This window comes from Sceloporus occidentalis, unplaced genomic scaffold, assembly GCF_023333645.1.
Source record: "Sceloporus occidentalis isolate IW3139 unplaced genomic scaffold, rSceOcc1.0.p SCAF_114, whole genome shotgun sequence".
Classification (NCBI taxonomy): domain Eukaryota; kingdom Metazoa; phylum Chordata; class Lepidosauria; order Squamata; family Phrynosomatidae; genus Sceloporus; species Sceloporus occidentalis.
Genome location: NW_028317094.1, coordinates 1,154,099 through 1,177,958, shown reverse-complemented (window position 1 = coordinate 1,177,958; position 23,860 = coordinate 1,154,099). Strand labels below are relative to the sequence as shown.

At 45.2% G+C, this 23,860-nt stretch overlaps 1 protein-coding gene across 1 annotated transcript in view; it reads right to left on the bottom strand.

The window, feature by feature from the left end:
• LOC149282450 (uncharacterized) overlaps positions 1-15,690 on the bottom strand; it is a 60,143-nt gene extending 44,453 nt beyond the window's left edge. The window contains exons 1-3 of the mRNA XM_089498160.1: positions 15,660-15,690; positions 11,998-12,667; positions 5,611-5,632 (exon numbers count right to left, since the gene is read on the bottom strand). Of these exons, the coding sequence (XP_089354286.1) occupies positions 5,611-5,632; positions 11,998-12,667; positions 15,660-15,690 (723 nt within the window). The remainder of the gene's footprint in view (positions 1-5,610; positions 5,633-11,997; positions 12,668-15,659) is intronic.
• Between the last annotated feature and the right edge of the window lie 8,170 nt (positions 15,691-23,860).

Below are 23,860 nucleotides of genomic sequence, written 5' to 3'. Positions count from 1 at the left end.
TTTCTAAATGCACTATAATTCTTGGGTGGCTAAATGTTCTGTATGTGTTGGGATAGTGAGTATCCTAATACATCCTCAATATCCCAGCAATGGCCTAAATAATATTGTTTATGATATTAGAATCATAGAGTTGGAAGATACCACAAAGGCCATCCAGTCCAACCCCCTGCCATGCAGGAACTCTCAATCAAAGCATACACATCAGATGGCCATCCAGCCTCATCTTAAAGACCTCCAAGGAAGGAGACGCCACTGCATTCCGAGGAAGGAGTGTGTTCCACTGTTGAATAGCCCTTACTGTCAGGACGTTCCTCCTAATGTTCAGGTGGAATCTCTTTTCCTGGAGCTTGCATCCATTGTTCCAGGTCCTATTCTCTGGAGCAGCAGAAAACAAGCTTGCTCCCTCCTCAATATGACATCCCTTCAAAAATTTAAACAGGGCTATCATATCACCTCTTAACCTTGTCTTCTCCAGGCTAAACATGTCCAGCTCCCTAAGTATATTATATTGAAAGGATTCGAGACAAACTGGATTTGAAAGGCAGCAGGTTTTTGCTTGCTAACATAACTTAAAGTTTATTTCCTGCACTGAATTCTGAAGTGATGAAATAATGTTTGGGATACACCATGCGATTTCCTTCCCTTTTCCTTAGTCACTCCCTGGATGAGGGCTATTTTCTGTTGCAGGTGACCTTTGCGGATGTGGCAGTATATTTCACCAAAGACGAATGGAATCTGTTGACGAAGAAGCAGAGGCTTATGTACAATTGTGTAATGATGGAGAATTATGAGAATGTGGCTTCTGTGGGTAAGGAACCTGAATCCATTGTCCTTTCTATGAGACTGAGGTCCCTTTTGTGCTAAATTATCATGGTGCTATGATTCCACTAGCATTATAGAATCATAGAGTTGGAATAGACCACAAGGGCCATCCAGTTCAACCCCCTTCTGCCCTGCAGGAATACATTTCCAAACACCATCCAGCCTCTGTTTAAAGACCTCCAAGGAAGAGGACTCCGTGAAATTAAGGGAGTTGCACTGTCAAAGAGCTCTTACTGTCGCTCCTCAAAGGGCTTGATGGTTTCAAGATCTTTCACCACTTTGGCTGCCTTCCTCTGGGCATGTTCCAACTTGACAACATCCTTTTTAAATTGTGGGGCCCTCAACTGGACACAGGATTATTCTGACTAAAGCAGAATAGAGTAGCACTATTACAGCCCTTGATCTAGAAACTTTACTCATATTGATGCAACCTAGAATGATATTGGCGTTTTTAGCTGTATACTGTATTGGTTGTGAGTCATCTCCTAGTGCCACACAGCATTAAGCATCCTCTGCACTTAGCTTGCATCATGCCATGTGCTCTGACTCAACACTCAATGGCAGTCTCACAGGAAATGATGCCACTTTTCAATCAAAGTATTTTTACATATATTTATTGGAATATTTTTCAACTGCCTGACTATCTGCTTCCACTGATTTCCTCATGGAAGTTCCCCTACAATCTCTTCTTTGCTAGCTCCTATGAGTAAGGATACAATCATTATATGGATTTGGGGGCATCCAGAACAGTGTCATGCTCAGGTCACTCACACCAACTTTATTAATTGAACCTGAAATAGGGAGGGGTGAACGTAGGGCTAAATCTTGGGGTAACACCTTCCTCTCTTAACACTGAGATTCAGTCTTGTCTGTCATTGTCCTTGTTTACAGAAGAACTTGTCAGTCATGAAAGAGTCCACACAAGAAAGAAGTCACAGAAATGTCAGCATTGTGGAAAAAGATTTGCCTACAAGTCAGTCCTTGTCAAGCATCAGAGAGTCCACACAGGAGAGAAGCCATACAAGTGCCAGCATTGTGGGAAATGTTTTTCTTGGAAGTCAATCCTAGTGAAACATCAGAGAGTCCACACAGGAGAGAAGCCATACAAGTGCCAGCAATGTGGGAAATGTTTTTCTTGGAAGTCAATCCTTGTGACACATCAGAGAGTCCACACTGGAGAGAAGCCATACAAATGCCAGGATTGTGGGAAATGTTCTTCTTCAAAGTCAGACCTAGTGATACATCAGAGAGGCCACACAGGAGAGAAGCCACACAAATCCCAGAAGTGAACTAACATTATTTTTTCAAGAATTAATATAGAAAATATATTTTCAATCCAGCAGTGAAAAGGCCCTTATGCTTTTGTTTGTAAGGGTTGTCTATCCATATGTCTGTGGTTTGTCTGTGGATAAGTCTGTTTATGTTTTAAAGTTATATTTTGTTAAGTTTAGGTTTTCATTGCTGTTAGTATAGATCATAGTTTATAAATTTTACTGGAGATTGTAGTATAGGTTAGCGAAATAGAGGGGTGGGATTTGTTGCATCTGGCTCAAATAGTTATGGGAATGTTAGTTTTTGCAATGGGTGAGATGTAGGCTGAAGAAAGTTGGGGGCTGATATTACCAGAAAGGGGGTTAGTTTCTGGGGGTGGCAAAGGGGGTCTTGTTACCTGTGGGGCATACACTGTAGGAACTGGAGATGGGGGCTAGGTTGGGAAGAGGGTGGTGTTTTAGGTTTTGGGGTTTTAATGTATAGTTTGGCTTGGAGTGGGTAGTTCTGGCTTAACCACTGAATTCCTTGTGTTCTCAATAAAGTTCTTTGCTATTTCAACACACTGGACTCTTTGATGCAAAAAGTTCTGCATTTGCACAACATTGACACTTTCTTCTCTCCTCAGTCCTCAGCTCCATTCCCAGCTATAAGAACAGCAGAGGCAAACACACACACACACACACACACACTGAGAGAGAAAGAGCCATATGTACAAAGCAGAGTCTTCATAGCCTTTCTCTCCTGAGTCTAGCTCCGCAGCTTGGGCTCCATTCCGAAAGGAAGGAAGAAAGGGCGTATTCCTTCCCTTATTCCAGAGGCTATAGGTGAGGTGTCCACTAACTCCGTGGATAAGATCATACTGGATTAATTTAAATCTGTGCATACTCAGGACGTGGACAATCTCCTTGGAAATGTGAAGAAGACAACTTGCCCTCTCAACCCTTGCCCTTCGTGTCTAGTCCTCCAAGGAGGAGATGCACTTAGGACTGACCTGAGATGTATCATAGATGCATCTCTTAGGGAGGGCTATTTTCCATCTTGCTTAAAAGAAGCGGTGGTTCAGCGTCTTCTGGAAAAGCCCTCCCTAGATCCCTTGGACATGAACAATTACAGCTCCATCTTCCATTTCTAAGGAAGGTGATTGAGAAGGAAGTTGCTCTTCAACTCCAAGCATTCTTGGAAGAATCAGATTATCTAGATCCATTTCAAACTGGCTTCAAGATGGGATGCGGAGTCGAGAATGCTATAGTCGCCTCAGTAGATGAACTTTGCTTGAACACCGACAGATGAAGTGTGACCCTGTTGAAGCTTTTGGATCTCTCAGTGGCTTTCAATACCATCGACCATGGTATAGTTCTGGAAAGCCTCAGGGAATTGGGGATCAGGGGCAATGCATTGCAGTGGATCTAGTCCTATCTCTCAAGCAGATTCCAGACAGAGATGCTTGGGGACAGTTGTTCCTTTAAAAGGGAGTTTAAATTTGGTGTTCCTCAGGGCATCATCCTGTCACTAATGCTGTTTAACATCTACATGAAACTGCTGGGAGAGATCATCTGGAGACATGGAGTGAAGTGCTATCAGTACGCTGATGACACCCAACTATATCTCTTCATGCGCCAGACCTCTGCATCAACTAAGGAAGGCATCTCCCCTCTGAATGAATGTCTTGGGGCAGTAATGTGCTGGATGAGGAGAAACAGATTAAAACTGAATCCAGATAAGACCAAGGTACTTGATGGATATCCTAATCCAGGTATGGAGGTTTGTCAACCGGTCCTGGATAGGGTCACACTTCCCCTAAAGGACTGTGTTTGCAGTTTGGGGGTGCTCCTGAATCCGTTGCTCCAGATGTCAAGTCAGATAGATTCAATGGCCAAGAGTACCTGTTATCAGCTTTGGTTGATATGCCAACTGCGCCCCTTCCTGGAACCTGTAGAACCGAAAACTATCATGCATGCTCTTGTAACCTCATGTCTTGACTTCTGTAATGCGCTCTACCTAAGCTCCCCTTGTACCAAGTCTGTAAAATTCAACTCATCCAAAATATGGCTGCCAGAGTGGTCACTGGAAGATCTAGAGGTGACCATATCACACCTATATTAAAATCTCTTAATTGACTGCCTATTAATTTCAGGTCACAGTACAAGATCTTGGTTATAACCTTACTTACGGAATCGCCTTCTCCCATACAATCCGCCCCACACATTGAGGTCCTCTGGTAAAAACCTTGCTACCATTGCCTTCTTCTGAGACTGAGAAAGTGTAACTTGCCCAAGGGCAGCCAGTGAGTTTCTATGGCCGAGTGGGGATTTAAACTTTGGTTTCTCAGAGTACTAGGCCAATACTCAAACCACTGTATAATACTTAGTCGTAGGGGTCTCTTTTATGTCCATATTTATTCAGAAGAGCCTTCCTTTGAGGCTGAGAGAGTGTGATATATGCAAGCTCACCCATGGATTTCCAAGGCTGAGTGAGGATTCGAATCCTGGTGTCCTGGTCCTAGTCCAGCCCTCAGTCCATGGCACCATGCTGTTTCTCTTTCAGACCTTTCTTGCTGGACCCGAAAAGGCTGTGGAAGAGAGGGATGATAGATGAATGATTTGCACAAATATAATAGGAATGCCTCTGAGTGTGGCAGCTCTTCCCTGGCTCAGGCGAGGTCAAGCGTGAGGGTGGCAGGAACATCATCCTGGCAGAGATGCCAGTCCTGAGCTGATTGCCCAACAAATTTGGGGGCAAGCCACCCCCCACAAACTCCTTAAAAGCAACCCAGCCTTTCCAACATGGATGGGAATCAGGTAGATTTTCAGATGTTGATGGACTGCAACTCCCACTCTCCCTCACCATTGGCCATGCTTGCTAGAAGCTGCTGGGAGCTGCAATCCAGTTCTATCCAGAGGAACAGGTGATTCCGGCTCCTGTTCTCTGCCACACCTCTCTCTCTTCCTCTTCCCAATATGGGTGCCTTCCAAATGTGTTGCCCTACAACTGCATCTCACCAGAAGCACCTCAAACCTCACAGCCAATTGGCCCTACAAGACTCTGCAGGGAAGGTCTCTGGGAACTTTCCCCCTTTGGGGTTTGAAATGAAGGTGGCGCTCCAGGTGAGGGCTTGCCATGCCCTGCCGCCAGAAGCCAGGCCTGTCCTCTGAGTCTGAGGGGGAGGCTGAGATCCCAGGGACAAGCCAGGGCTGCAGCCACTGTCCAGATCCTCCGGAGGTAAGCCTGCAGCCAGTCCCAGGGTCAGGTTCCCAGCAGCAAGGTTTCCCTCCTCCTGAGCCAGATTGACTGGGGCCTACTCCCACAGAGAGACCCCAAGAAAAAGAGAGACAAGGGCATTCTCTATGGCTAAGTAGGAAGCCAACAGCTAGAACATGCAAGACCCAGATGGGTTAGAAACATCCCAGCACCTCCCTCGGTCCAGCATGGTTGAGAACCATCTGTGGTGCTTGGGAGACACTTTGCTCTTGCCTTGAATGTTGGCTGAATGCCTGTTACCTGGAATTCTGCTCGGACCTGGAAGACTCTCAGATTTCCCCTTTGAACCTGATGGACTGGAATGACTGAAGCCTCGTGATGAACATGGACTGCTTTTGCTACACAGGACTTGGTGAGACAACCATCCCTTCTCCCTTTCACTCAGTGCTTGAAACACTGAGTTTCTGGACTGAGGGTTGGCTAGCCTTGCAAGGGCAAAAGAGGACAGAGCTGGAGGAGGCTCTGGGAAGAGTGGATCCTTCTCCTCCTCTGCTTTCACCATTGTTCTTCCACCCACCCACCTTCTGTCTTTTCCCCAGCCCTGGGACTGCAGGAGTGGCTAACAAGAATTAAAACCAATGCTGAACAAAGAATATGCAAAAGCACAAGTAAAGACCTCAAAAGGTTATTCCTAAAACCCAATTAAACAAGCTCTCCACAGAATTAAAACCACTAAAAACAAATCAACAAAAAGGGGAAAGATACCCCAACAATAACCTTCCCTTATAGTTCATTGCATTTGTCATCTTTTTCTCCCTTAATCAATTTTCCACAGAAGGACAAAGGCAGGAACAGAAGAAGTCCTCCTGAGGACACTCTGAGGGGCCATCATTGGCTGGAATCCCAGTCCCTCCCTCCATCCCTGGCTCTGGTTGGCTGGAATCCCAATCCCTCAATCCATCCCTGGTCCTGATTGGCTGAGAGGGGAAGCAAGGGCAAGATGGCAGGAACCACGGATCAACTAATCACTGAAAACAGAGGATTGTACATAACCGACCCCAATTGCATCCCAGTCTCTCAAATTCCCAATGGCTCCACTTCAAAAAAGGAGGGCTGAACATTTACTGTCCCAAGGTCTTCTTTCCTCCATTTTCTTCCTCGAAGGAGGAACTGAGGATAGTTTCTCCTCTCTTCCTTCCTTTGGAGGCCATCTTGGTTCTTTGCACACCTGCAGAAAGTACACATGGAGGTGTTTTACATGTGCAACACTTATGCAGTCTTCCATGGACCACAAAAGATAGAGTTCAATGGCTCTCAGAGGAAAGCAAGCCTCAACCTTCCCTAGAAGATCAAACAAATCAATGAAGCTATTGTACTTTGGGCAGATAGTTAGATGACATGACTCACTGGGGAAAAGGAGGATGGTCAGTAAAGTGGAAGGCATCAGGAAAGAGAAAGAGTGGCTGGAGGTGGACTGAGTCAATGAAAGGAAGACTTTCAGCTTGCAAGACCTTGTTCAGTCTGTTAATAACAATGTCTTTGGACTTCCCTTCTTCTTAGGGTTGCTCCAGAGTGAAGCCAACTGAACAGACGAAGGAACAGGAAAAGGCTCTTGTCTTGGGTTCCTTCTTTCTTCATTAAGAAAACCAACCCCAAACCCCTCTAGCTGGGATTACGCACAAGGCTTGGTCCTAAACTAGGGATGGGATTTCTTTTGGCCTCCAGGTGTCAGTGTACTACAACTCCCAGCATCCTTCTTTTATTTGTTATGCTGTCCAAGGGGATGATGGGAGCTGTAGTCTGTCAACATCTGGTGGGTGATAGGATGTCCATCCCAGTTGAAAGAAGACCAACTGTTTGCAATGAAGGAAACAGAGCCAGAGCCCCCTCCCTCCAGGATCCAGCCTTTGGAGAGGAGTCTGGAAAGAGCTTCAACACCAGAGATGGTCTGCTTTTGCCTGAAATGTATATTCACACAGAGACACCCTTTGATTCCCCTCTGAAATCTCATAGACCCACAGAGACTCCCAAGAAGGAAGAGGAGGCCTGGCAGCCAGAGGAGCCTTTGGAGGAGGAGGAGGAGAAGGGGCCTTCCTTGCTTCCAGCCCCAAAGCTGCCTCCCTACAGAAGGCCCTCCATCCCCCCATCACTGGCTCCAAAATGGGGCTCTTCCCCTCCAGTCCTCATTCTCACAGAGGAACCAAACTGGGGAGTCCCCCATGGAGGCCCCACCTTCCCTTCCCTGCCAAGGAGACCCAGAAGGAGCCCTTCTTCTTCCTAAGCAGCCAATGGTCAAAGCCACAGCCTCCTAGGACCCCATTCAGGCCTCTCTAGTCTCAGCAGCCACCTTCTAGAAGCTTCTTCCCCAACAGCTGCCCTCTGATTGGATGGTTGCCCACCAGTGATGTCATCCCCCAGAGGAGTGTCTTTGTGCCTCTGAGAAAGGCCTTCTTCACTGTTGCCAGGCAGAGTCTGTTGTCGCCATGGAAACACCAAGGGAGGGAGGGAGAGTACTGAGGATGCTCCTCAAGAGATCTGGGCATGCTCAGTAGCAGCCACTGAAGCCCCTCTGCCCTGAAGGAAGATGGCTGCCCTGGCTGCCACTGAGCATGCTCAGTCCCTCCAGAGGAGAAAACAGAGGAGGAGGAAGGGGCCTGAGCCTTTAAGGGCTTGAGCCATTCCCAGAAAGAAGGACTTATTAATAGTTAATAGTAATTATAAGTGAGTCAGTTGGAAAAGCCCACCTCACTCCAGAAAATAAAATTAAGATACTTGAAGAGTTTGCTCTCTGCCTCTTTTCTAATGTAAAGGGAAAATACAGGAAAGGGCAAAATATCAGTACAGAATATATAGGTGATGCCAAGATAATAAATAGAACATGTATTGTAAGGTATTAGAAGTTGTAAATATGATCAATCTGTAAATATCGAGTATGTTCAAGAGATGCTGGCAGAAGTTATAAATAACTGGAAAGTACAATCGCAAATGTATAACTGTATGTGAATTTATAAATAAAGCTCACCTGAACCTAAATAAATAAATAAATTGTCACAGTGAGCTGCCATATTTTGAATTAGTCGAAGTTTCCAGACTTACTGCAAGGGTAGCCCTATGTAGAGCGCATTGCAGAAGTCAAGATGTGAGCTTACCAGTGCATGAACCATAGTTTCTGGGTCTTCAGGTTCCAGGAAAGGGCGCAGCTGGCATATCAACCGAAGCTGATAACAGGCACTCTTGGCCGCCGCATCTCTCTGAGCTGACATCTGGAGCAAAGGAACCAGGAGCACCCCCAAACTGCAAACATAGTCTTTTAGGGGAACTGTGACCCCATCCAGGAGCGGTAGACAAACCTCCATACCTGGGTTAGAGGCTCCAACAACAAGTACTTCTGTCTTCAATGGATTCACTTTCAATATGATTTCCTCATCTTGCCCATTACTCCCTCAAGACATTCATTCAGAGGGGAGATGTCTTCCTTAGTTGACGCTTAGGTCTGGGGCATGGAGAGATATTGGATGTCATAAGCGTACTGATAAAACCCCATCCCATACCTCCGGATGATCTCTCCAGGCGGTTTCATGTAGATGTTAAATAGCATTCAGGACAGGATGATGCGACGAAGGATGCCAAATTTAAGAACCCTTTTGGAGGAGCAACTGTCCCCAAGCATCGCCATCTGGAATCTGCTTCTGAGATAGGACCAAAACCACTGCAACGTAGTGCCCCCGATCCCCAATTCCCTTAGGCTTTCCAGAGGGATACCATGGTGGACGGTATCGAAAGCCACTGAGAGGTCCAAAAGCACCGACAGGGTCATACTTCCCCTGTCGATGCTCAAGCAGAGATCATCTAAGGAGACCATAGCAATCTTGACTCTGTATCCCGTCCTGAAGCCAATTTGAAAAGGGTCTAGATAATCTGTTTCATCCAAGACCACTTGGACTTGAAGAGCAACTGCCCTCTCAATCACCTTGCTTAGAAATGGAAGATGGGGGACCGGTCTGTAATTGTTCATGTCCAAGGGATCTAGGGAGGGCTTTTTCAGAAGCGACCATAACACCCCTTCTTTTAAGCAAGATGGAAAATAGCCCTCCCTAAGAAGTGCATCTATGATATAGCTCAGGTGGGTCCTAAGTGCATCTCCTCCTTGGAGGACCAGCCATGAAGGGCAAGAGTCAAGGGGGCAAGTTGTCTTCTTTACACTTCTAAGGAGCTTGTCTACGTCCTCAGTACTCACAGATTCAATTTGATCCAGTATGATCTTATTCACTGAGTCACTGGACACCTCACCTATAGCCTCTGCAATAATCCTGGCATCCAAGTCAGCTCTTATCTGAGAGATGTTATTTGTGAAATAGTCATTTAAAGCATCACAGTGATCTGTGGTAGGCTCTAATGGTGGGTTCTGGGGGGCAGGTGCCTGAAACCGGTTCCAGATCCCTCCCCCTTAAGCTGTCCCTTTATGCTTCTCTTCCCTTGGCATTTTCACTCTTTTATTCCTTCCTTCTACTCCTTTTACCTACATCCTTTAAAGAGGGTCCAAGGCCTGTTCAGCATGTTCCCAAAACCGGGAGGAGGGTGTTCTTTTTGGGGCTGGGGGTCTCTCTGTTGGTCCTCCTCCTCAGGGTTGTTGTGAAGGGAAAGGTATGTATGTGTGTGGGGTGCCTAATTTGGATCCTGTGGGCCTTTAAGCCTAGTTCCCAGGTTGCCAGGGAAGTGTCAGTCTCCCCAGATGGGGCTTTGGGGTCCCTCCATCTCCCTCCTCTTGGATTTGGCCTAGATTTTGGCTCTTTCCCCCCACCCAGACAGAGCTCCCTCCCCCCAGGACCCCAGAGAAAACGTCTCCCCCACACAAAAAAATGTTGTTTCCAATGCTATTGAAACCTATCCTGTGTGATGCTTTGTATTTGGCACAAAACTCTTACCTAAATGAGTCCTCAGAAGGGAGGGTCTCTCCTCTGCCCCACTTTCCAGGAGGGAGGGGCTCCTCAAAGTCCTTTTTACCTTTGAATCCCCCTCCCCTCCATGGCCACGTCTCTCTCCAAGGGTCCCCCCTTTCCTCTTTTCTCAAAATAACCCCCCCAAGTACCTGGGCCCCAAGGAATCCCCAGAGGAGGGGCAGGGAAGGGAGAGGAGGGAGAGGAGGCCTGGGAGGCTCCCTTCCTTTCTTTGCAGGGAGGAGATCGGGGTTTCTGTCCTTCTTACATCACCCCTCCCCAGCCATTCTGAATGAATGAGGGCTCTCCCCACTTCCCTCCTTCAGAGCAGGCTGTGAGGGCGGCAGATTCAGGGGCTGAGACTGTGCGTGCACATTTGCCACCAAAGGCCCCTCTTGAGCATGCACAGGGATCGCAAAGCCCTAGCTGCTGCTGCTTATTCCATTGTCGGCATTTGGAAGAAGGGAAGGACTACACCCTTCCTTCCTTTTTCCTTCCTTCCTTCCGGAATGGAGCCCAAGCTGCGGAGCTGACCTCAGGAGGGAAAGGCTGTGAAGAATCTGCTTTGTACAAACAGATCTGTCTCTCTGAGTGTGTGTGTGTGTGTTTGCCTCTGCTGCTCATATGGCTGGGAATGGAGCTGAGGACTGAGAAGAGGAGAAAGGGTCAGTTTTGTGCAAATTCAGAACTTATATGCATCAATGAGTCCATTGTGTTGAAATAACAAATAACTTTATTAAGAACACAATGGCGGGATACAGACCGCTCAAAAATGGCAGTCTCTCGCCACCCTGGTTTGCTCCGCAAGGGAGCCAAAGTGAACAAACTGTGCGGCTCCATTGCTAAACAAAAAGAACCCACAAAAAGCATGTTCTTGTTGTGGTGACTTTGTGACGCCGCAAGGCACCAATGGCGCACTTGCGGTGTCACAAAGGGGCCGGGACGTGCATACACTACACATCCGTCGCATCAAAATGGCAGCGCCTGTGTGTACAGGGCGCCGCCATTTTGACACCCCCATCACGTGCTAGGAGTGAGGTCGGTATGGACACTACGTTCTCGGCCAACCCCTATCATGTGACGGGGGCTGCGCAAAGGCCCATTTAAATCAGGCCAGCATTTAAGTTAGCATTTAAGTCAGAACTGCCCACCTCAAGCCAAATAATACATTAAAACCCCAAACCCTAAAACTCCACCCTCTTCCAAACCTAGCCCCCACCTCCAATTCCCACAGTCAATGGCCCACAGGTTACAAGGCTACCTTTGTCATTCCCAGAAACTAGTCCCCTTTATGTTAATACCTTCCCCCCAAATTTCTTCAGCCAACATCCCACACAATCCAAAGGCTATAAATCAAACAACTATTCTAGCCAGCTGCAACAAATCCCACCCTCTATCTAGCTAACCATTCCACAACCCATAATCCCCAGTCAAATTTATAAACTAAAGCAATGATCTACTCTAATAACAATTAATAGCTAAAATTCAGAAAATATAACTTTAAAACATAAAGACATATGGAGAGACAAACCTAACACACAAATCACAAGGGCATTTTCTTATCACCAAAGGAAGAAAAATATATTCTTTGTATTCCTTCTCCACAAAAATAATGTTAGTTCATTTCTGGGATTTTTGTGGCTTCTTTCCTGTGTGGCCTTTCTGATGTCTTACTAGGTTTGGCTTTGAAGAAAAACATTTCCCACAATGCTGGCATTTGTATGGCTTCTCTCCCGTGTGGGCTCTCTGATGTGTCACTAGGTTTGACTTCTGAGCAAAACATTGTCCACAATGCTGGCATTTGTATGGCTTCTCTCCCGTGTGGACTCTCTGATGTGTCACTAGGTTTGACTTCTGAGCAAAACATTGTCCACAATGCTGGCATTTGTGTGGCTTCTCTCCTGTGTGGACTCTCTGATGTTTCTCTAGGTCTGACTTCCAAGAAAAACATTGTCCACAATGCTGGCATTTGTAGGGCTTCTCTCCTGTGTGGACTCTCTGATGTTTCTCTAGGTCTGACTTCCAAGAAAAACATTTCCCACAATGCTGGCATTTGTAGGGCTTCTCTCCTGTGTGGACTCTCTGATGTTTCTCTAGGTCTGACTTCCAAGAAAAACATTTCCCACAATGCTGGCATTTGTAGGGCTTCTCTCCTGTGTGGACTCTCTGATGTATCACTAGGTATGACTTGCAAGAAAAACATTTCCCACAATGTTGGCATTTGTATGGCTTTGCTCCAGTGTGGACTCTCTGATGTTTCACTAGGTTTGACTTCAAAGAAAAACCTTTCCCACAATGCTGGCATTTGTAGGGCTTCTCTCCTGTGTGGACTCTCAGATGCTTGACAAGGACTGACTTGTAAGCAAAATGTTTCCCACAGTGCTGGCATTTATGTGACTTCTTTCTTGTATGGACTCTCTCATGACTGACATGTTCTTCTGTAAACAATGACAATGACAGACAAGACTGAATCTCAGCATTAAGAGAAGAAGGTGTTACCTCAAGATTTAGCCCCACGTTAACCCCTCCCTATGTGAGATTAAATTAATTTGGGTGCGTTACACATGCGCCAAAAGTACAAGCTCCGCACATACTAGGGTTAGGAAGGGGCATACTAGGGTTAGAAAGGGGCGTCTATTCTAGACACCCCTGAACTCTAGTATGCGCAGAGAGTGTACAAATTGACACCCTTCCACACAGGCGCCACCATTTTGATGTCACGGACGCATAGCATCCAGATGTTGCCCGGCAGAAGTGACTCTGCAAGTGTGCGACTAGCGCCTCTCGGCGCCACTTCTGGGGTGCAGAAAAGAAGCGCCATTCTCAAGCTTCTTTTTTGCTGTGTCTGGAAACTACGCGGTTTGGCCACTGCGGTTCCTGGACACAGCAACAGGCAGCACCGGCAAGCCACCGCTTTCAGGCCGTCTGTAATGCGCCATAGTTGGTGTGAGTGACCCGAGCATAACCCTGTTCTGGATGCCCCAAATCCATATAATGATTGTATCCTTACTCCTAGGAGCTAGCAAAGAAGAGATTGTAGGTGAACTGCCATAAGGAAATCAGTGGAAGCAGAGAGTCAGGCAGTTGAAAAATATTCCAATAAATATATGTAAAAATACTTTGATTGAAAAGTGGCATCATTTCCTGTGAGACTGCCATAGAGTGTTGAGTCAGAGCACATGGCATGATGCAAGCTAACTGCAGAGGATGCTTCATGCTGTGTGGCACCAGGAGATGAATAACAACCAATACAGTATACAACTCACATGCGGATTGATGTGGGTTGGAGTTGTGTGTACAAGAGATTGTGAAGTTGATGGAAGTCAGAGAGGAGAGCTGGTACATATTTGTTTTCTATTGCAAATCAAGCTAAAGAACTTCCAAGGGCTTGGAGGAAATCAGCTGTGTCTGTGAGTTATTTTTAAGAGTGGAAAGTGGTTAGTGCATTGACAATACCTATATCTGGAGATTTGCTTCTGTTCTTGCTGTGTTATTATTGAGCTCTGGGAGTGTCGCCTTCAGACTGTGCTATACATTGGCTTTGAATGGGACCAGAATCCAGAGCCAAGAAGGACCTAAGAGCCGGTGTGATAATCCTTTTTGGCTGAAGTATTTCCACCAAGCACCCATTTCATTTAATTCAGTTTCAGACAATGTTTTCCCCATACAAAATACTTTCTAAACCAATTTAAACCTTTTTGAATGCTCGCTTTCTGTCCTCAAGTAACAATTTCAGTACAAATATCAGCCCCAAGGGGCTGTTCTTCAGCGTCAGTCCAGTTGCATACAGACTCTCTGTTGATTTACATTGCTAAACACCTCTCTACACTCGCCAGCCCCCCTTGCCATTGAAGTTACTGTCTTCTCTCCCCATTCTGGACTCACAGCAATTGGATTCGAGATCGATCTAGGTCACTGGTGGTGAAACTATGGCACGCGTGCCAGAGGTGGCACTCAGAGCCCTCTCTGCGGACACTTGTGCCATCACCCCAGCACAGATTTTGCCAGAGTTTGTTACTAGAAAGCCAGAGGGACACGGCAATTTGCAATAAATAAGGGACTTTTGGGTTGTAGTTTGGGGATTCGGCCTCTAAAAGGTTCACCATCACTGATCTAGGTGATGTATTACCATTAGCAAAGCCTCACACTATTCACCACTCCCACCTTTGTTACCTAGTTTGTGTGTTTGTGTGTGTGCGCACGCATGAACACGTATATATATATGTGTGTGTGTGTTTTACTTTCCCCCTAAAAAACCCCACAAAAACCTATTTGAAATGCCTCTGGAGTTCTGTGTGTTTCCCGGCCCTTCAGCTCCTAACCAACCCAGCTGCCAAGGTACCTCTTGCCTTCTCCTTCCACCGTTCTCATACGCCTCTCCCCCTGGGGCATGCCTGCCACCCAAATCTCACAAACCAGTCAGTTAATAGCCTCCACAACTGATTCCCTTCCCCCAAGCCGTTCTAGGCCCCATTATACTTACCAACGACTTAAAACTACTAACATTTAAACTACTAACAACTCCCCCCTAAACCCCAAGACCATTCTGGATGAACCACAGAAGCTGGTCCTGACAATTGGCAGTTTACGATGGGGTATTTAGTATCCTTATAAAGTGGGGAGCAATAGTGCCTCACTAAATCACAAATTCAAATATTCTACAGGATGTTGCTATCTCAATTAAACTACACTTAAAAGGGATCTAGGACTCCCAGTAGACCACAAGTTGAACATGGGCCAACAGTGTGATGCGGCAGCTAAAAAGGCCAATGTCATTCTAGGCTGCATCAATATGAGTATAGTTTCTTGATCAAGGGAAGTAATAGTGCCACTCTCTTCTGCTTTGGTCAGGCCTCCCTGCGAATAATCCTGTGTCCATTTCTGAGCCCCACAATTCAAAAGGATGTTGAAAAGTTTGAACATGCCCAGAGGAGGGCATCCAAACTGGTGAAGGATTTGGAAACCATGAAGCCCTAAGAGGAATGGCTTAGAGAGCTGGGTATGTTTAGCCTGGAGTAAAGAAAGTTAAGAGTGGATACGATATCCATGTTTAAATATTGGAAAGGGTCGTGTTGATGATGGAGCAAGCTTGCTTTCTGCTGCTACAGAGAAAAGGAGACACCAGAATGGATGCAAGCCACATAGAAAGAGGTTCCACCTAAACATTACTAGGGACTTTGGGACAGTAAAAGCTCTTCGACAGTGCAATATACTCCCTTAGAGCTTGGTGGAGTCCTCTTCTTTGGAGGTCTTTAAACAGAAGATGGATGGTGCTTGGAATGTGTATTCCTGCATGGCAGAAGAGGGTTGAACTGGATGGCCCTTGTGGTCTACGATTCTATAATTCTAGGGGAATAATAGCACAATGATAATTTAGCATAAAAGGGACCTCAGTCTTCATAGAAAGGAGAATGGATTACGGTTCCTTACCCACAGAGGCCACATTCTGATAATTCTCCATCATCACATAACTGTACATCAGTCTCTCTTTCTTCGTCAACAGTTTCCATTCCTCCTCAGTGAAATATACTGCCACATCTGCAAAGGTCACCTGCAACAGAAAATAGCCCTCATCCAGAGAGTGACTAAGCAAAAGGGGAGGAAAGCACATGGTTCATCCCAAATATTATTTCATCACTTCACAATTCAGTCCAGAAAATAAACTTTAAATTCTGTCAGCAAGGGGGGAAAAACTACTGCCTTTGAGATCCAGTTTGTCTCGAATCCTTTCAATATAATATACAATATAATAAACAATATAATTTAGGCCATGGTTGGGATATAGAAGATGGATTAGGATACTCACTATCCCAACACATACAGTACATTTAGCCACCAAAGAATTATAGTGCATTTAGATATTTCTTGCCACATTTCAGAGGCAAAAGTTAATTTTAAAAAATTGTTCTGGGGAGCACTGTGGGCTTGAGGGCTTGGGGCCCTCCCCATATTTAGATCCAGAGATGTTCTCCCATATCCCCCATTTCACAGACAGGAAAAGCAATACATATGTGGAAAAGCAACACCAAAAGGTGGGTCAAGATGGACAAAGTTGTTTATGAGAAAGATCACAGAAGCTAGGAAGGGCACAACAGTTTGCTTTTGCTTCAGCCTCCTGGGAAGGGCAATATCCTGCCTCTTTCTTTCCTCTCCTCTCCCCACTTTTGAGTTGATGGGGGGCAAACTGAATGGCACTCAGAAACTGAAGTAAGCTGAGAAGGGGGAAAGTGGGAGGAGAAGAGAGCAATCGGGACATTTTTAAAAGCCCCTGAAAAAGTGGGTTGACAGAGCATTAACCAGGACTGTCTTTGCCAAACTCAGACAGTATGTGATTTGCTTCCTTTCATAAATTGGCCCAGCAGTGACACAGATGAAGCTAATAGGATAGTGACTTACTGAAGGACTGTCTCTGGTAAATTGGGAAAGTATGTTCTCTGTTTGCTTTCATGAACTGGCCCAGCAGTGACGCATGTGAAACTAATAGTCAAGAACCTCGACTCACCAAAGAGTTCTTGTATCTCTGCATCCTCTTTCTGTTGGAGCCCAACTCCCTCCGCTTGGCCTCTGTGTTGGCCATCAGGTGGGCAGGGGTCCTGGTGGTCTTGCACTTGGGTCACTTCCAGCAAAGGGTGCCCCAAAGCTGTGTCCAAGGGGTCCAAAATGAAGTTCCTGCGAAAGGAGACCAGAGATTCAAAAAAAGATGCAAATTGGATCTCCTATAAAGAATTAATGCAAATAGATAGAACTGGTTATAGAATAAAGACATGAGAAGATCCTAATGATCAGGGATATGATCTTTCATGGTTCTTTTACAGACAATTAGAGAGCTCTTCCTAATGGATAAAAAACAATCTGGTATTTGCAAATCAGACTCTGATCTAGAACAGGAAATAATGTTGAATAAAGATGCCCTGTTAGCAAGACCTTATAATTGTATTCTTAAAAATCTGTACAGAAGAGGAAGTTATTAAAGAAAATATGGTTAGATGGTCTCAAATCTTTGGTTTTGCAATTGAATTAGACCAGTGGGAGTAGACTTGGAAACAAAGATTGAACTATACTTGCAGCCAAAACATCAAAGAGAGTTATTATAAAACATTTTTGGTGGTATTTAACACCAGAGAGAATAAGCAAGATGTATAAGAATTGCAGTAATTTGATACAGTTAAATACCTGGGGGTTTGGCTCTCCACTAAAAATTCGGAACTGTATAAGAATAATTACTGTAAAACTTGGCTTAAAATTAAAGCAGATTTATCCCGTTGGAATAAAATTGGCTTATCCTGGTTGGGTAAAATGGCTGCTATTAAAATGTTAGTTTTACCTAGAATGATTTTCTTGTTTCAAACTATCCCAATCTTAACTAATGAAGCACCATTTGTAACGTGGAATCGAGATATTAGCAAGTTTTTGTGGGGAGGCAAGAAGCCTAGAGTCCGCTTTCGGATAATGCAGGATGATGTAAAAACGGGGGCTTGGGACTTCCTGATGTAAAGACATTGTATAGCAATCAGAGAAAATTATTACAAGATGCAGAATAGGTGGCATCTAACTCCTTTAAAGCTCTCCAAAATTTACAAAACCCAAAATTTGGACTGCTGGAAGTGTGGTAACTCCCCAGGATCCCTGGTACATATGTGGTGGCAATGTCAGCATGCCAAGAAATACTGGAAAGTGATTCATCAGAAGATGCAATTGATTCTTAATTATAAATCCCCGTTTGACCCGAGAATGTTTTTGTTGAATATGGTTATGGATGTTAAACTTGAGAATATGCATGGAAAATTACTATTTTATGATTTCAGCGGCCAGATTGGTGTATGCTTCTTGTTGGAAAGGGTCAGGGCAGCCCTTGTGGAAGGACTCGACGATGAAACTATTGGATTATATGGAATTGGAGAAACTCACTTGCTACATGGAAAACCTTGACTGGGAAATAACAAAGAAAGTACGGCATCCTTTTATGTTGTTTATTAAGAAGGAAGGCCTATCCCCTAATTTTATATGGTAGCTATGATTTTTTATTTATCTTATCGGGAAGGATATGAGATTAGGCACAGAAGCAAAAACATAAGTATAATATATGATATATGACTTTTTTTTACTATATTTAAATTGTGCATGGATTAATTCTATTTGTTTAGATCTGATTGCATTAAGGGCTATAATTTGGCATAATCGTGTCCCATCTTTCTCTTGGAAGTCTTACTTAATCTTGCTTTTAGATTAGAATACTGTATATTGTGTATAGTTTATAACTAATACATTTATTTAAGATGTAATGCTGTATATGTCGTTCATCTTATATATTGTTATGTGTATCTTTATGTGTTTTTAATGCCTAATAAAGATTATACTAAAAAAAAAAGAATTGCAGTAATTTGTATTGGAAATGTGAAAAGGAGAAGGGCTCAATCTATTATTTGTGGTGGACTTGTGGGAAAGCGATACAATATTGGAAGTTGATTTATTTTGAAATTAAGAAAGTTGTAACTATCTTTTAAATTCGTGCCTGAATTTTTTTGCTTAATATAATAGAACAATCCATAGGGGGAAAATGGTTTATTATTATTTTATATGTTGTCATCTGCAAGAATAGTGTTTGCTCAGAGATAGAAAAGTAAAGAAATTCCTTCAAAAGAAGATTGGATATTTAAGCTTCTGGACATGATGGAAATGGACAAACTCTCAAGAGGAATTAGAAATTAACCGTCAAATTTATATAAAGGAGACTGGAATAATATAACTGAATATCTCCAGAAGCATGGAGGGAAAATGTTACTTTAGAGACAAGACTAATTTAATTTGAAGTGTTTTAATTTATTCAAAGAAATATAACATCGGTAAAACAGAAGTATGTTGGGAGGTTAAAAGCCCAATGATGTTGAGTTTAATCTAATGAGAGCGATTTTGTATCAACTGTTTTACAATTTAAATGAGGCCTGAAAAAGAAAATAAATGATTTGTAAGGATAAGGATAAGTAGAACAATATATATTTACTTTTTACTTATTAACAGATAATTAAAAATGAATGAGATAAAAATAAAAGTTAGTGTGGTAGTTTGGAAGCAGCGGATGGTAAATGTAATAGGTTTGTCTTTAACCCTCAGTGCTATGGAATCCTGGGATTTTGCCTTTGGACACTTAGCCTTCTCTGCCAGAGAGCTCTGGTGCCACAATGAACTACAAATCCCAGGATTCCACAGGATGGAGCCAGGAGAGTTAAAGCGGTTTCGAACTGGATTATTTCTGCCGTGCAGATACAGCCTGAGTCGGTTGTAAAAGGGCAGAAGCACCCAAGTCTTGCTTTTACGTTCCTAATAATGGATTTCATTTAAAAAAAGAAGAAGTTTGTTTTTCTGTCTAATCCTTATTTTTGTTGTTATTGTTTGTTTCTATGTTTATTTGGTCATAATATGAGATTGTCTGTTCTGCCTCCTTCCTTCTTGCCTGGAAATCTCTTAATAAGGAAACTGGGGAGACTTTTAAAACCTTCCAAAGGAGCTACTTTTGGCCTTGTTTGGGGGGGCAGTCCTCCTCTTAGAAGCCAAAGCCCAATGTTTGTGAAGAAGAAGAATACGGCTTGTATTGAAACTATGCTCCCCATTTCTGGTCCCTTTTAAAACCCATGTTCCCCAGAAGGAGCAGAGCTTTGTAATAAGAAAACCCTCTCAGAAAAGACACACAAAAGACACACAAAGAGACACACTTCCTTCCTTTTGGCCCAAGGAGCCTAGCCTCCTTCTCTCTCTGGAGCCTCAGGAGAGAAAGAGAGGCCTCTGTTCAACTGAGACTCAGAGAAGGTTCTGGAACATTATTCCCAACAGTCAGAAGCAGCACAAAATGGCTGCCAGAAAAATAAATGGCCACCGGAACACAAAATGGCTGCTTGAAAACAAAATGGCTGCCGGAACACAAACTGGATGCCTCTGCCTTATGATTATTAAGGTCTGGCGGCAGCTCCATCCTCTCCCCCGCAGGCCTGATAATATCATCATCATCACCACAAGCACCATTGCTACAGCATGAGAGCCACCATTAAAAGCATTGAAATCCCTTTGGGGAGTCCCACTCTCCCACCTTCAGAGAGAGAGGGCCATGCTTAGAAGGACTGCTGGGCCTCCTTCCTCCCCTCCTTAATGGCAGTGGCCAAAGGAAAGCAGCAGAAGTAGTAGAACCAAGCCAGGCCCAGCCAGACTTTAGTGCAGCAGTGAAGCCTAGTGGTTCCAGGCCTTGTCTCTCTGCTCTCACTCCACTCCTTCCTCTCTGTCTGTTCTCCCACTAAAACTCTGCTCCTTTCTCCTCACTCTCTCTCTCTTCCACGCGCAGAGCTATATAGAGAAGCAGAAGCTCCGCCTCTTTTTGAGGCTGGCCAATGGGGGCAGAGCAGCTGGAAGACCCCACCCCCTGCCCCAGACTCATATTTTGTGTTCCGGCGTCCATTCTGTGTTCTGGCAGCCATTTTGTGTGCTGCTTGTGACTGTGGGGAATAATGTTCCAGAACCTTCTCTGAGGCCTCAGTTGAACAGACCATTGGCTTCTCTTTCTCTCCCTGAGGCTTTAGAGTGAGAAGGAAGCCCAGCTCCTTGGGCCAAAAGGAAGGAAGTGTGTTTCTTTGTGTGTCTTTTGTGTGTCTTTTCAGATTTCAATCCTATATATACATATTATCAGACATAACTCCAGAGAGTGTTAGCCTTTTGGATGCCAGAAGGTTCCTCTCTTTCTTCAGTGCAAGAAGCAACACCTCAGCTGCCTTCTAGAAGATAAAGCAAAAAGGCTTCCAAAAGAACTGAAGCCTTGGGCAAGTCACACTCTCTCAGCCTCAGAGGATGGCCATGGGAAACCCACTCTGAAGAAACCTGCCAAGAAAACCCCTTCAGAGATTCCCATCAGGTCACCATAAGACCTGGAAACAACTGGAAGGCACACACACACCAGTCACAATAATGGGAAATAGGTGCAAGTCTTGCCCTGTGCAAGTCACACTCTCTCAGCCTCAGAGCACAGTAGTGACAGGAATCGCTCAGCCAAGGGTGCCCCCAGTCTTTCACACTGCAGCAGCCATGATGGTGGAAAGGTCAACAGTGCCCCAGCCACCAGCCACTGCCTTCTTGGCGGAGGCAACGGTTGGGCAGAGGCTCAAGCCCATGGCGGCCCCCTTGGTCCCAGCCATTAAGCCCTGAAGCTGACGGGAAGATTAGGATTCATTTCTTCCCTGAAGAAGTCACACTCTCTCAGCCTCAGAGGAGGGCAGGGACAGACCTCCTCCCCGGCCTAAATCTTGGAATTTAAGAATTGATCCAAGGACAGGATGGGCAAGTGACATCTGCCCCTTTTCTGGAGGGACTATTTTGGATCTAGGATCCATTTTAAGGCCAACAGGCTAAACGTAAACACTGATCTCAGTCAGAGTCCTTGGTGAGGAGATAGGTTTGATCCTGCTATAAATCTGTGGATATAAGGATTCAATAGTACCAGCGGATCCACATATGCACACGTTCAGAACAAGACTGCACCTGTCTATTCACAAGCAAGACTCACTGAGGTCAGGACAAGCATGTTGTTGTTGTTGTTGCTGTTATTGCAGTGTGCCTTGGCAGGAATTCTTCAGAGTGGTTTTGCCATCATATCCATCCACTGACGGCTGAGAGAGTGTGGCTTATTGCCCCAGTTCATCCAGTGGGTTTATACAGCCAAGCCTGTACTCGAACCCTGGGCTCCAGAGTCACCCAGGACATGATTTGGTTTCCTGGAAATACAGTGTTCAGAGGAAGCCTTTTGTTGCTGGACTAAGACTCTGGAGACCAGAGTTCAGATCTCGTTTGCTTAGCTTCAGAGGGTGGCAAAGGCAAAAAACCAAGGAGTCTTTAACAACGTGATTTCCAGAACTATATCTCTCAATCCTCCCTCCTTCTAAGGATCTCTTTTCACTGCCCTCCCTGCCAGGATCTCCCCCCAACTCTAGGATTCTGTGTATTCCTGCATGGCAGAAGGAGGCTGGACTGGATGGCCCTTGGGGGTCTAGGAGTCTGTGTATTCCTGCATGGCAGAAGGAGGCTGGACTGGATGGCCCTTGGAGGTCTGGGATTCTGTGTATTCCTGCATGGAAGAAGGAGGCTGGACTGGATGGCCCTTCTAGGTCTGGGATTCTGTGTATTCCTGCATGGAAGAAGGAGGCTGGACTGGATGGCCATTGGAGTTCTGGGATTCTGTGTATTCCTGCATGGCAGAAGGGGGATGGACTGGATGGCCCTTGGAGGTCTGGGATTCTGTGTATTCCTGCATGGAAGAAGGAGGCTGGACTGGATGGCCCTTCTAGGTCTGGGATTCTGTGTATTCTTGCATGGAAGAAGGAGGCTGGACTGGATGGCCCTTGGAGGTCTGGGATTCTGTGTATTCCTGCATGGCAGAAGGAGGCTGGACTGGATGGCCCTTGGGGGTCTGGGATTCTGTGTATTCCTGCATAGCAGAAGGATGCTGGACTGCATGGCTCTTCGTGGTCTAGGATTTTGGGTATTCCTGCATAGCACAAGGGGATGGACTGGATGGCCCTTGGGGGTCTAGGATTCTGTGTATTCCTGCATGGCAGAAGGAGGCTGGACTGGATGGCCCTTGGGGGTCTAGGATTCTGTGTATTCCTGCATGGCAGAAGGAGGCTGGACTGGATGGCCCTTGGGGGTCTAGGAGTCTGTGTATTCCTGCATGGCAGAAGGGGGCTGGACTGGATGGCCCTTGGGGGATCATTTCCAATTCTAGGGCTCTCAGATTTTCTTCTCTTCCCATTTTATAGAGGACAAATGACTTTGCTTCAAACTCAGTTGGCACTAATTAAAGCAGTGTGTCCTAACCCCATTTGGGACTTTCGGCCCTTGCCTTCCCCACTTCAGCCTCTCTAGACCAAAAGAACTCTGCAGAACTTAAAAGCCTCCATCTTATTCTAGGCTCAGAAGTGGTTAAGAAGGGAGGTCCTTTGCAGTCCAGGCCTCTGGCCACCCTCTTTGGGGTCCCTTCTGACTTTGCAGCCCTTTCATCTTGCATTAGGGATTCCCTAAAGGCCTCCACCTGCCAAGTGCCAAGTGCTGAGGCAGAGGCAGCCATTTTGTGTTACGGCAGCCATTTTCTGCTGTTTGTGACTGTGGGGAATAATATTCCAGAACCTCTGAAGCCTCAGTTGAATAGAGCCTCCTCTTTCTCTCCTGAGGCTCCAGAGAGAGAAGGAGGCCAGGCTCCTTGGGCCAAAAGGGAGTCAGTGTGTTTCTTGGTGTGTCTTTTGTGTCTCTTTCCAGAGAGGGGTTTCTTATACAGAAATGGGGAGGATGGTTTTAATAGAAGCCTTGTTATTCTTCACAAATATTGGGCTTTGGCTTCTAAGAGGAGGCCAAAAGTAGTTCCTTTGGGAGGTTTAAAAAATCTCCTCCCCTTTTTTATTAAGAGATTTGCAGGCAAGAAGGAAGGAGGCAGACCAGACCATCTCATATTACCAAGAATGAAACAAACAAACAAAACAAGAAGAACAAAAATAAGGATTAGACAGAAAAACAAACTGCTTATCTTTTAAAAAGTAGAACCATTTTTAAGGGTAAAAATCAGCCTTTGGTGCTTCTACACTATTACAACTGACTCAGGCCGT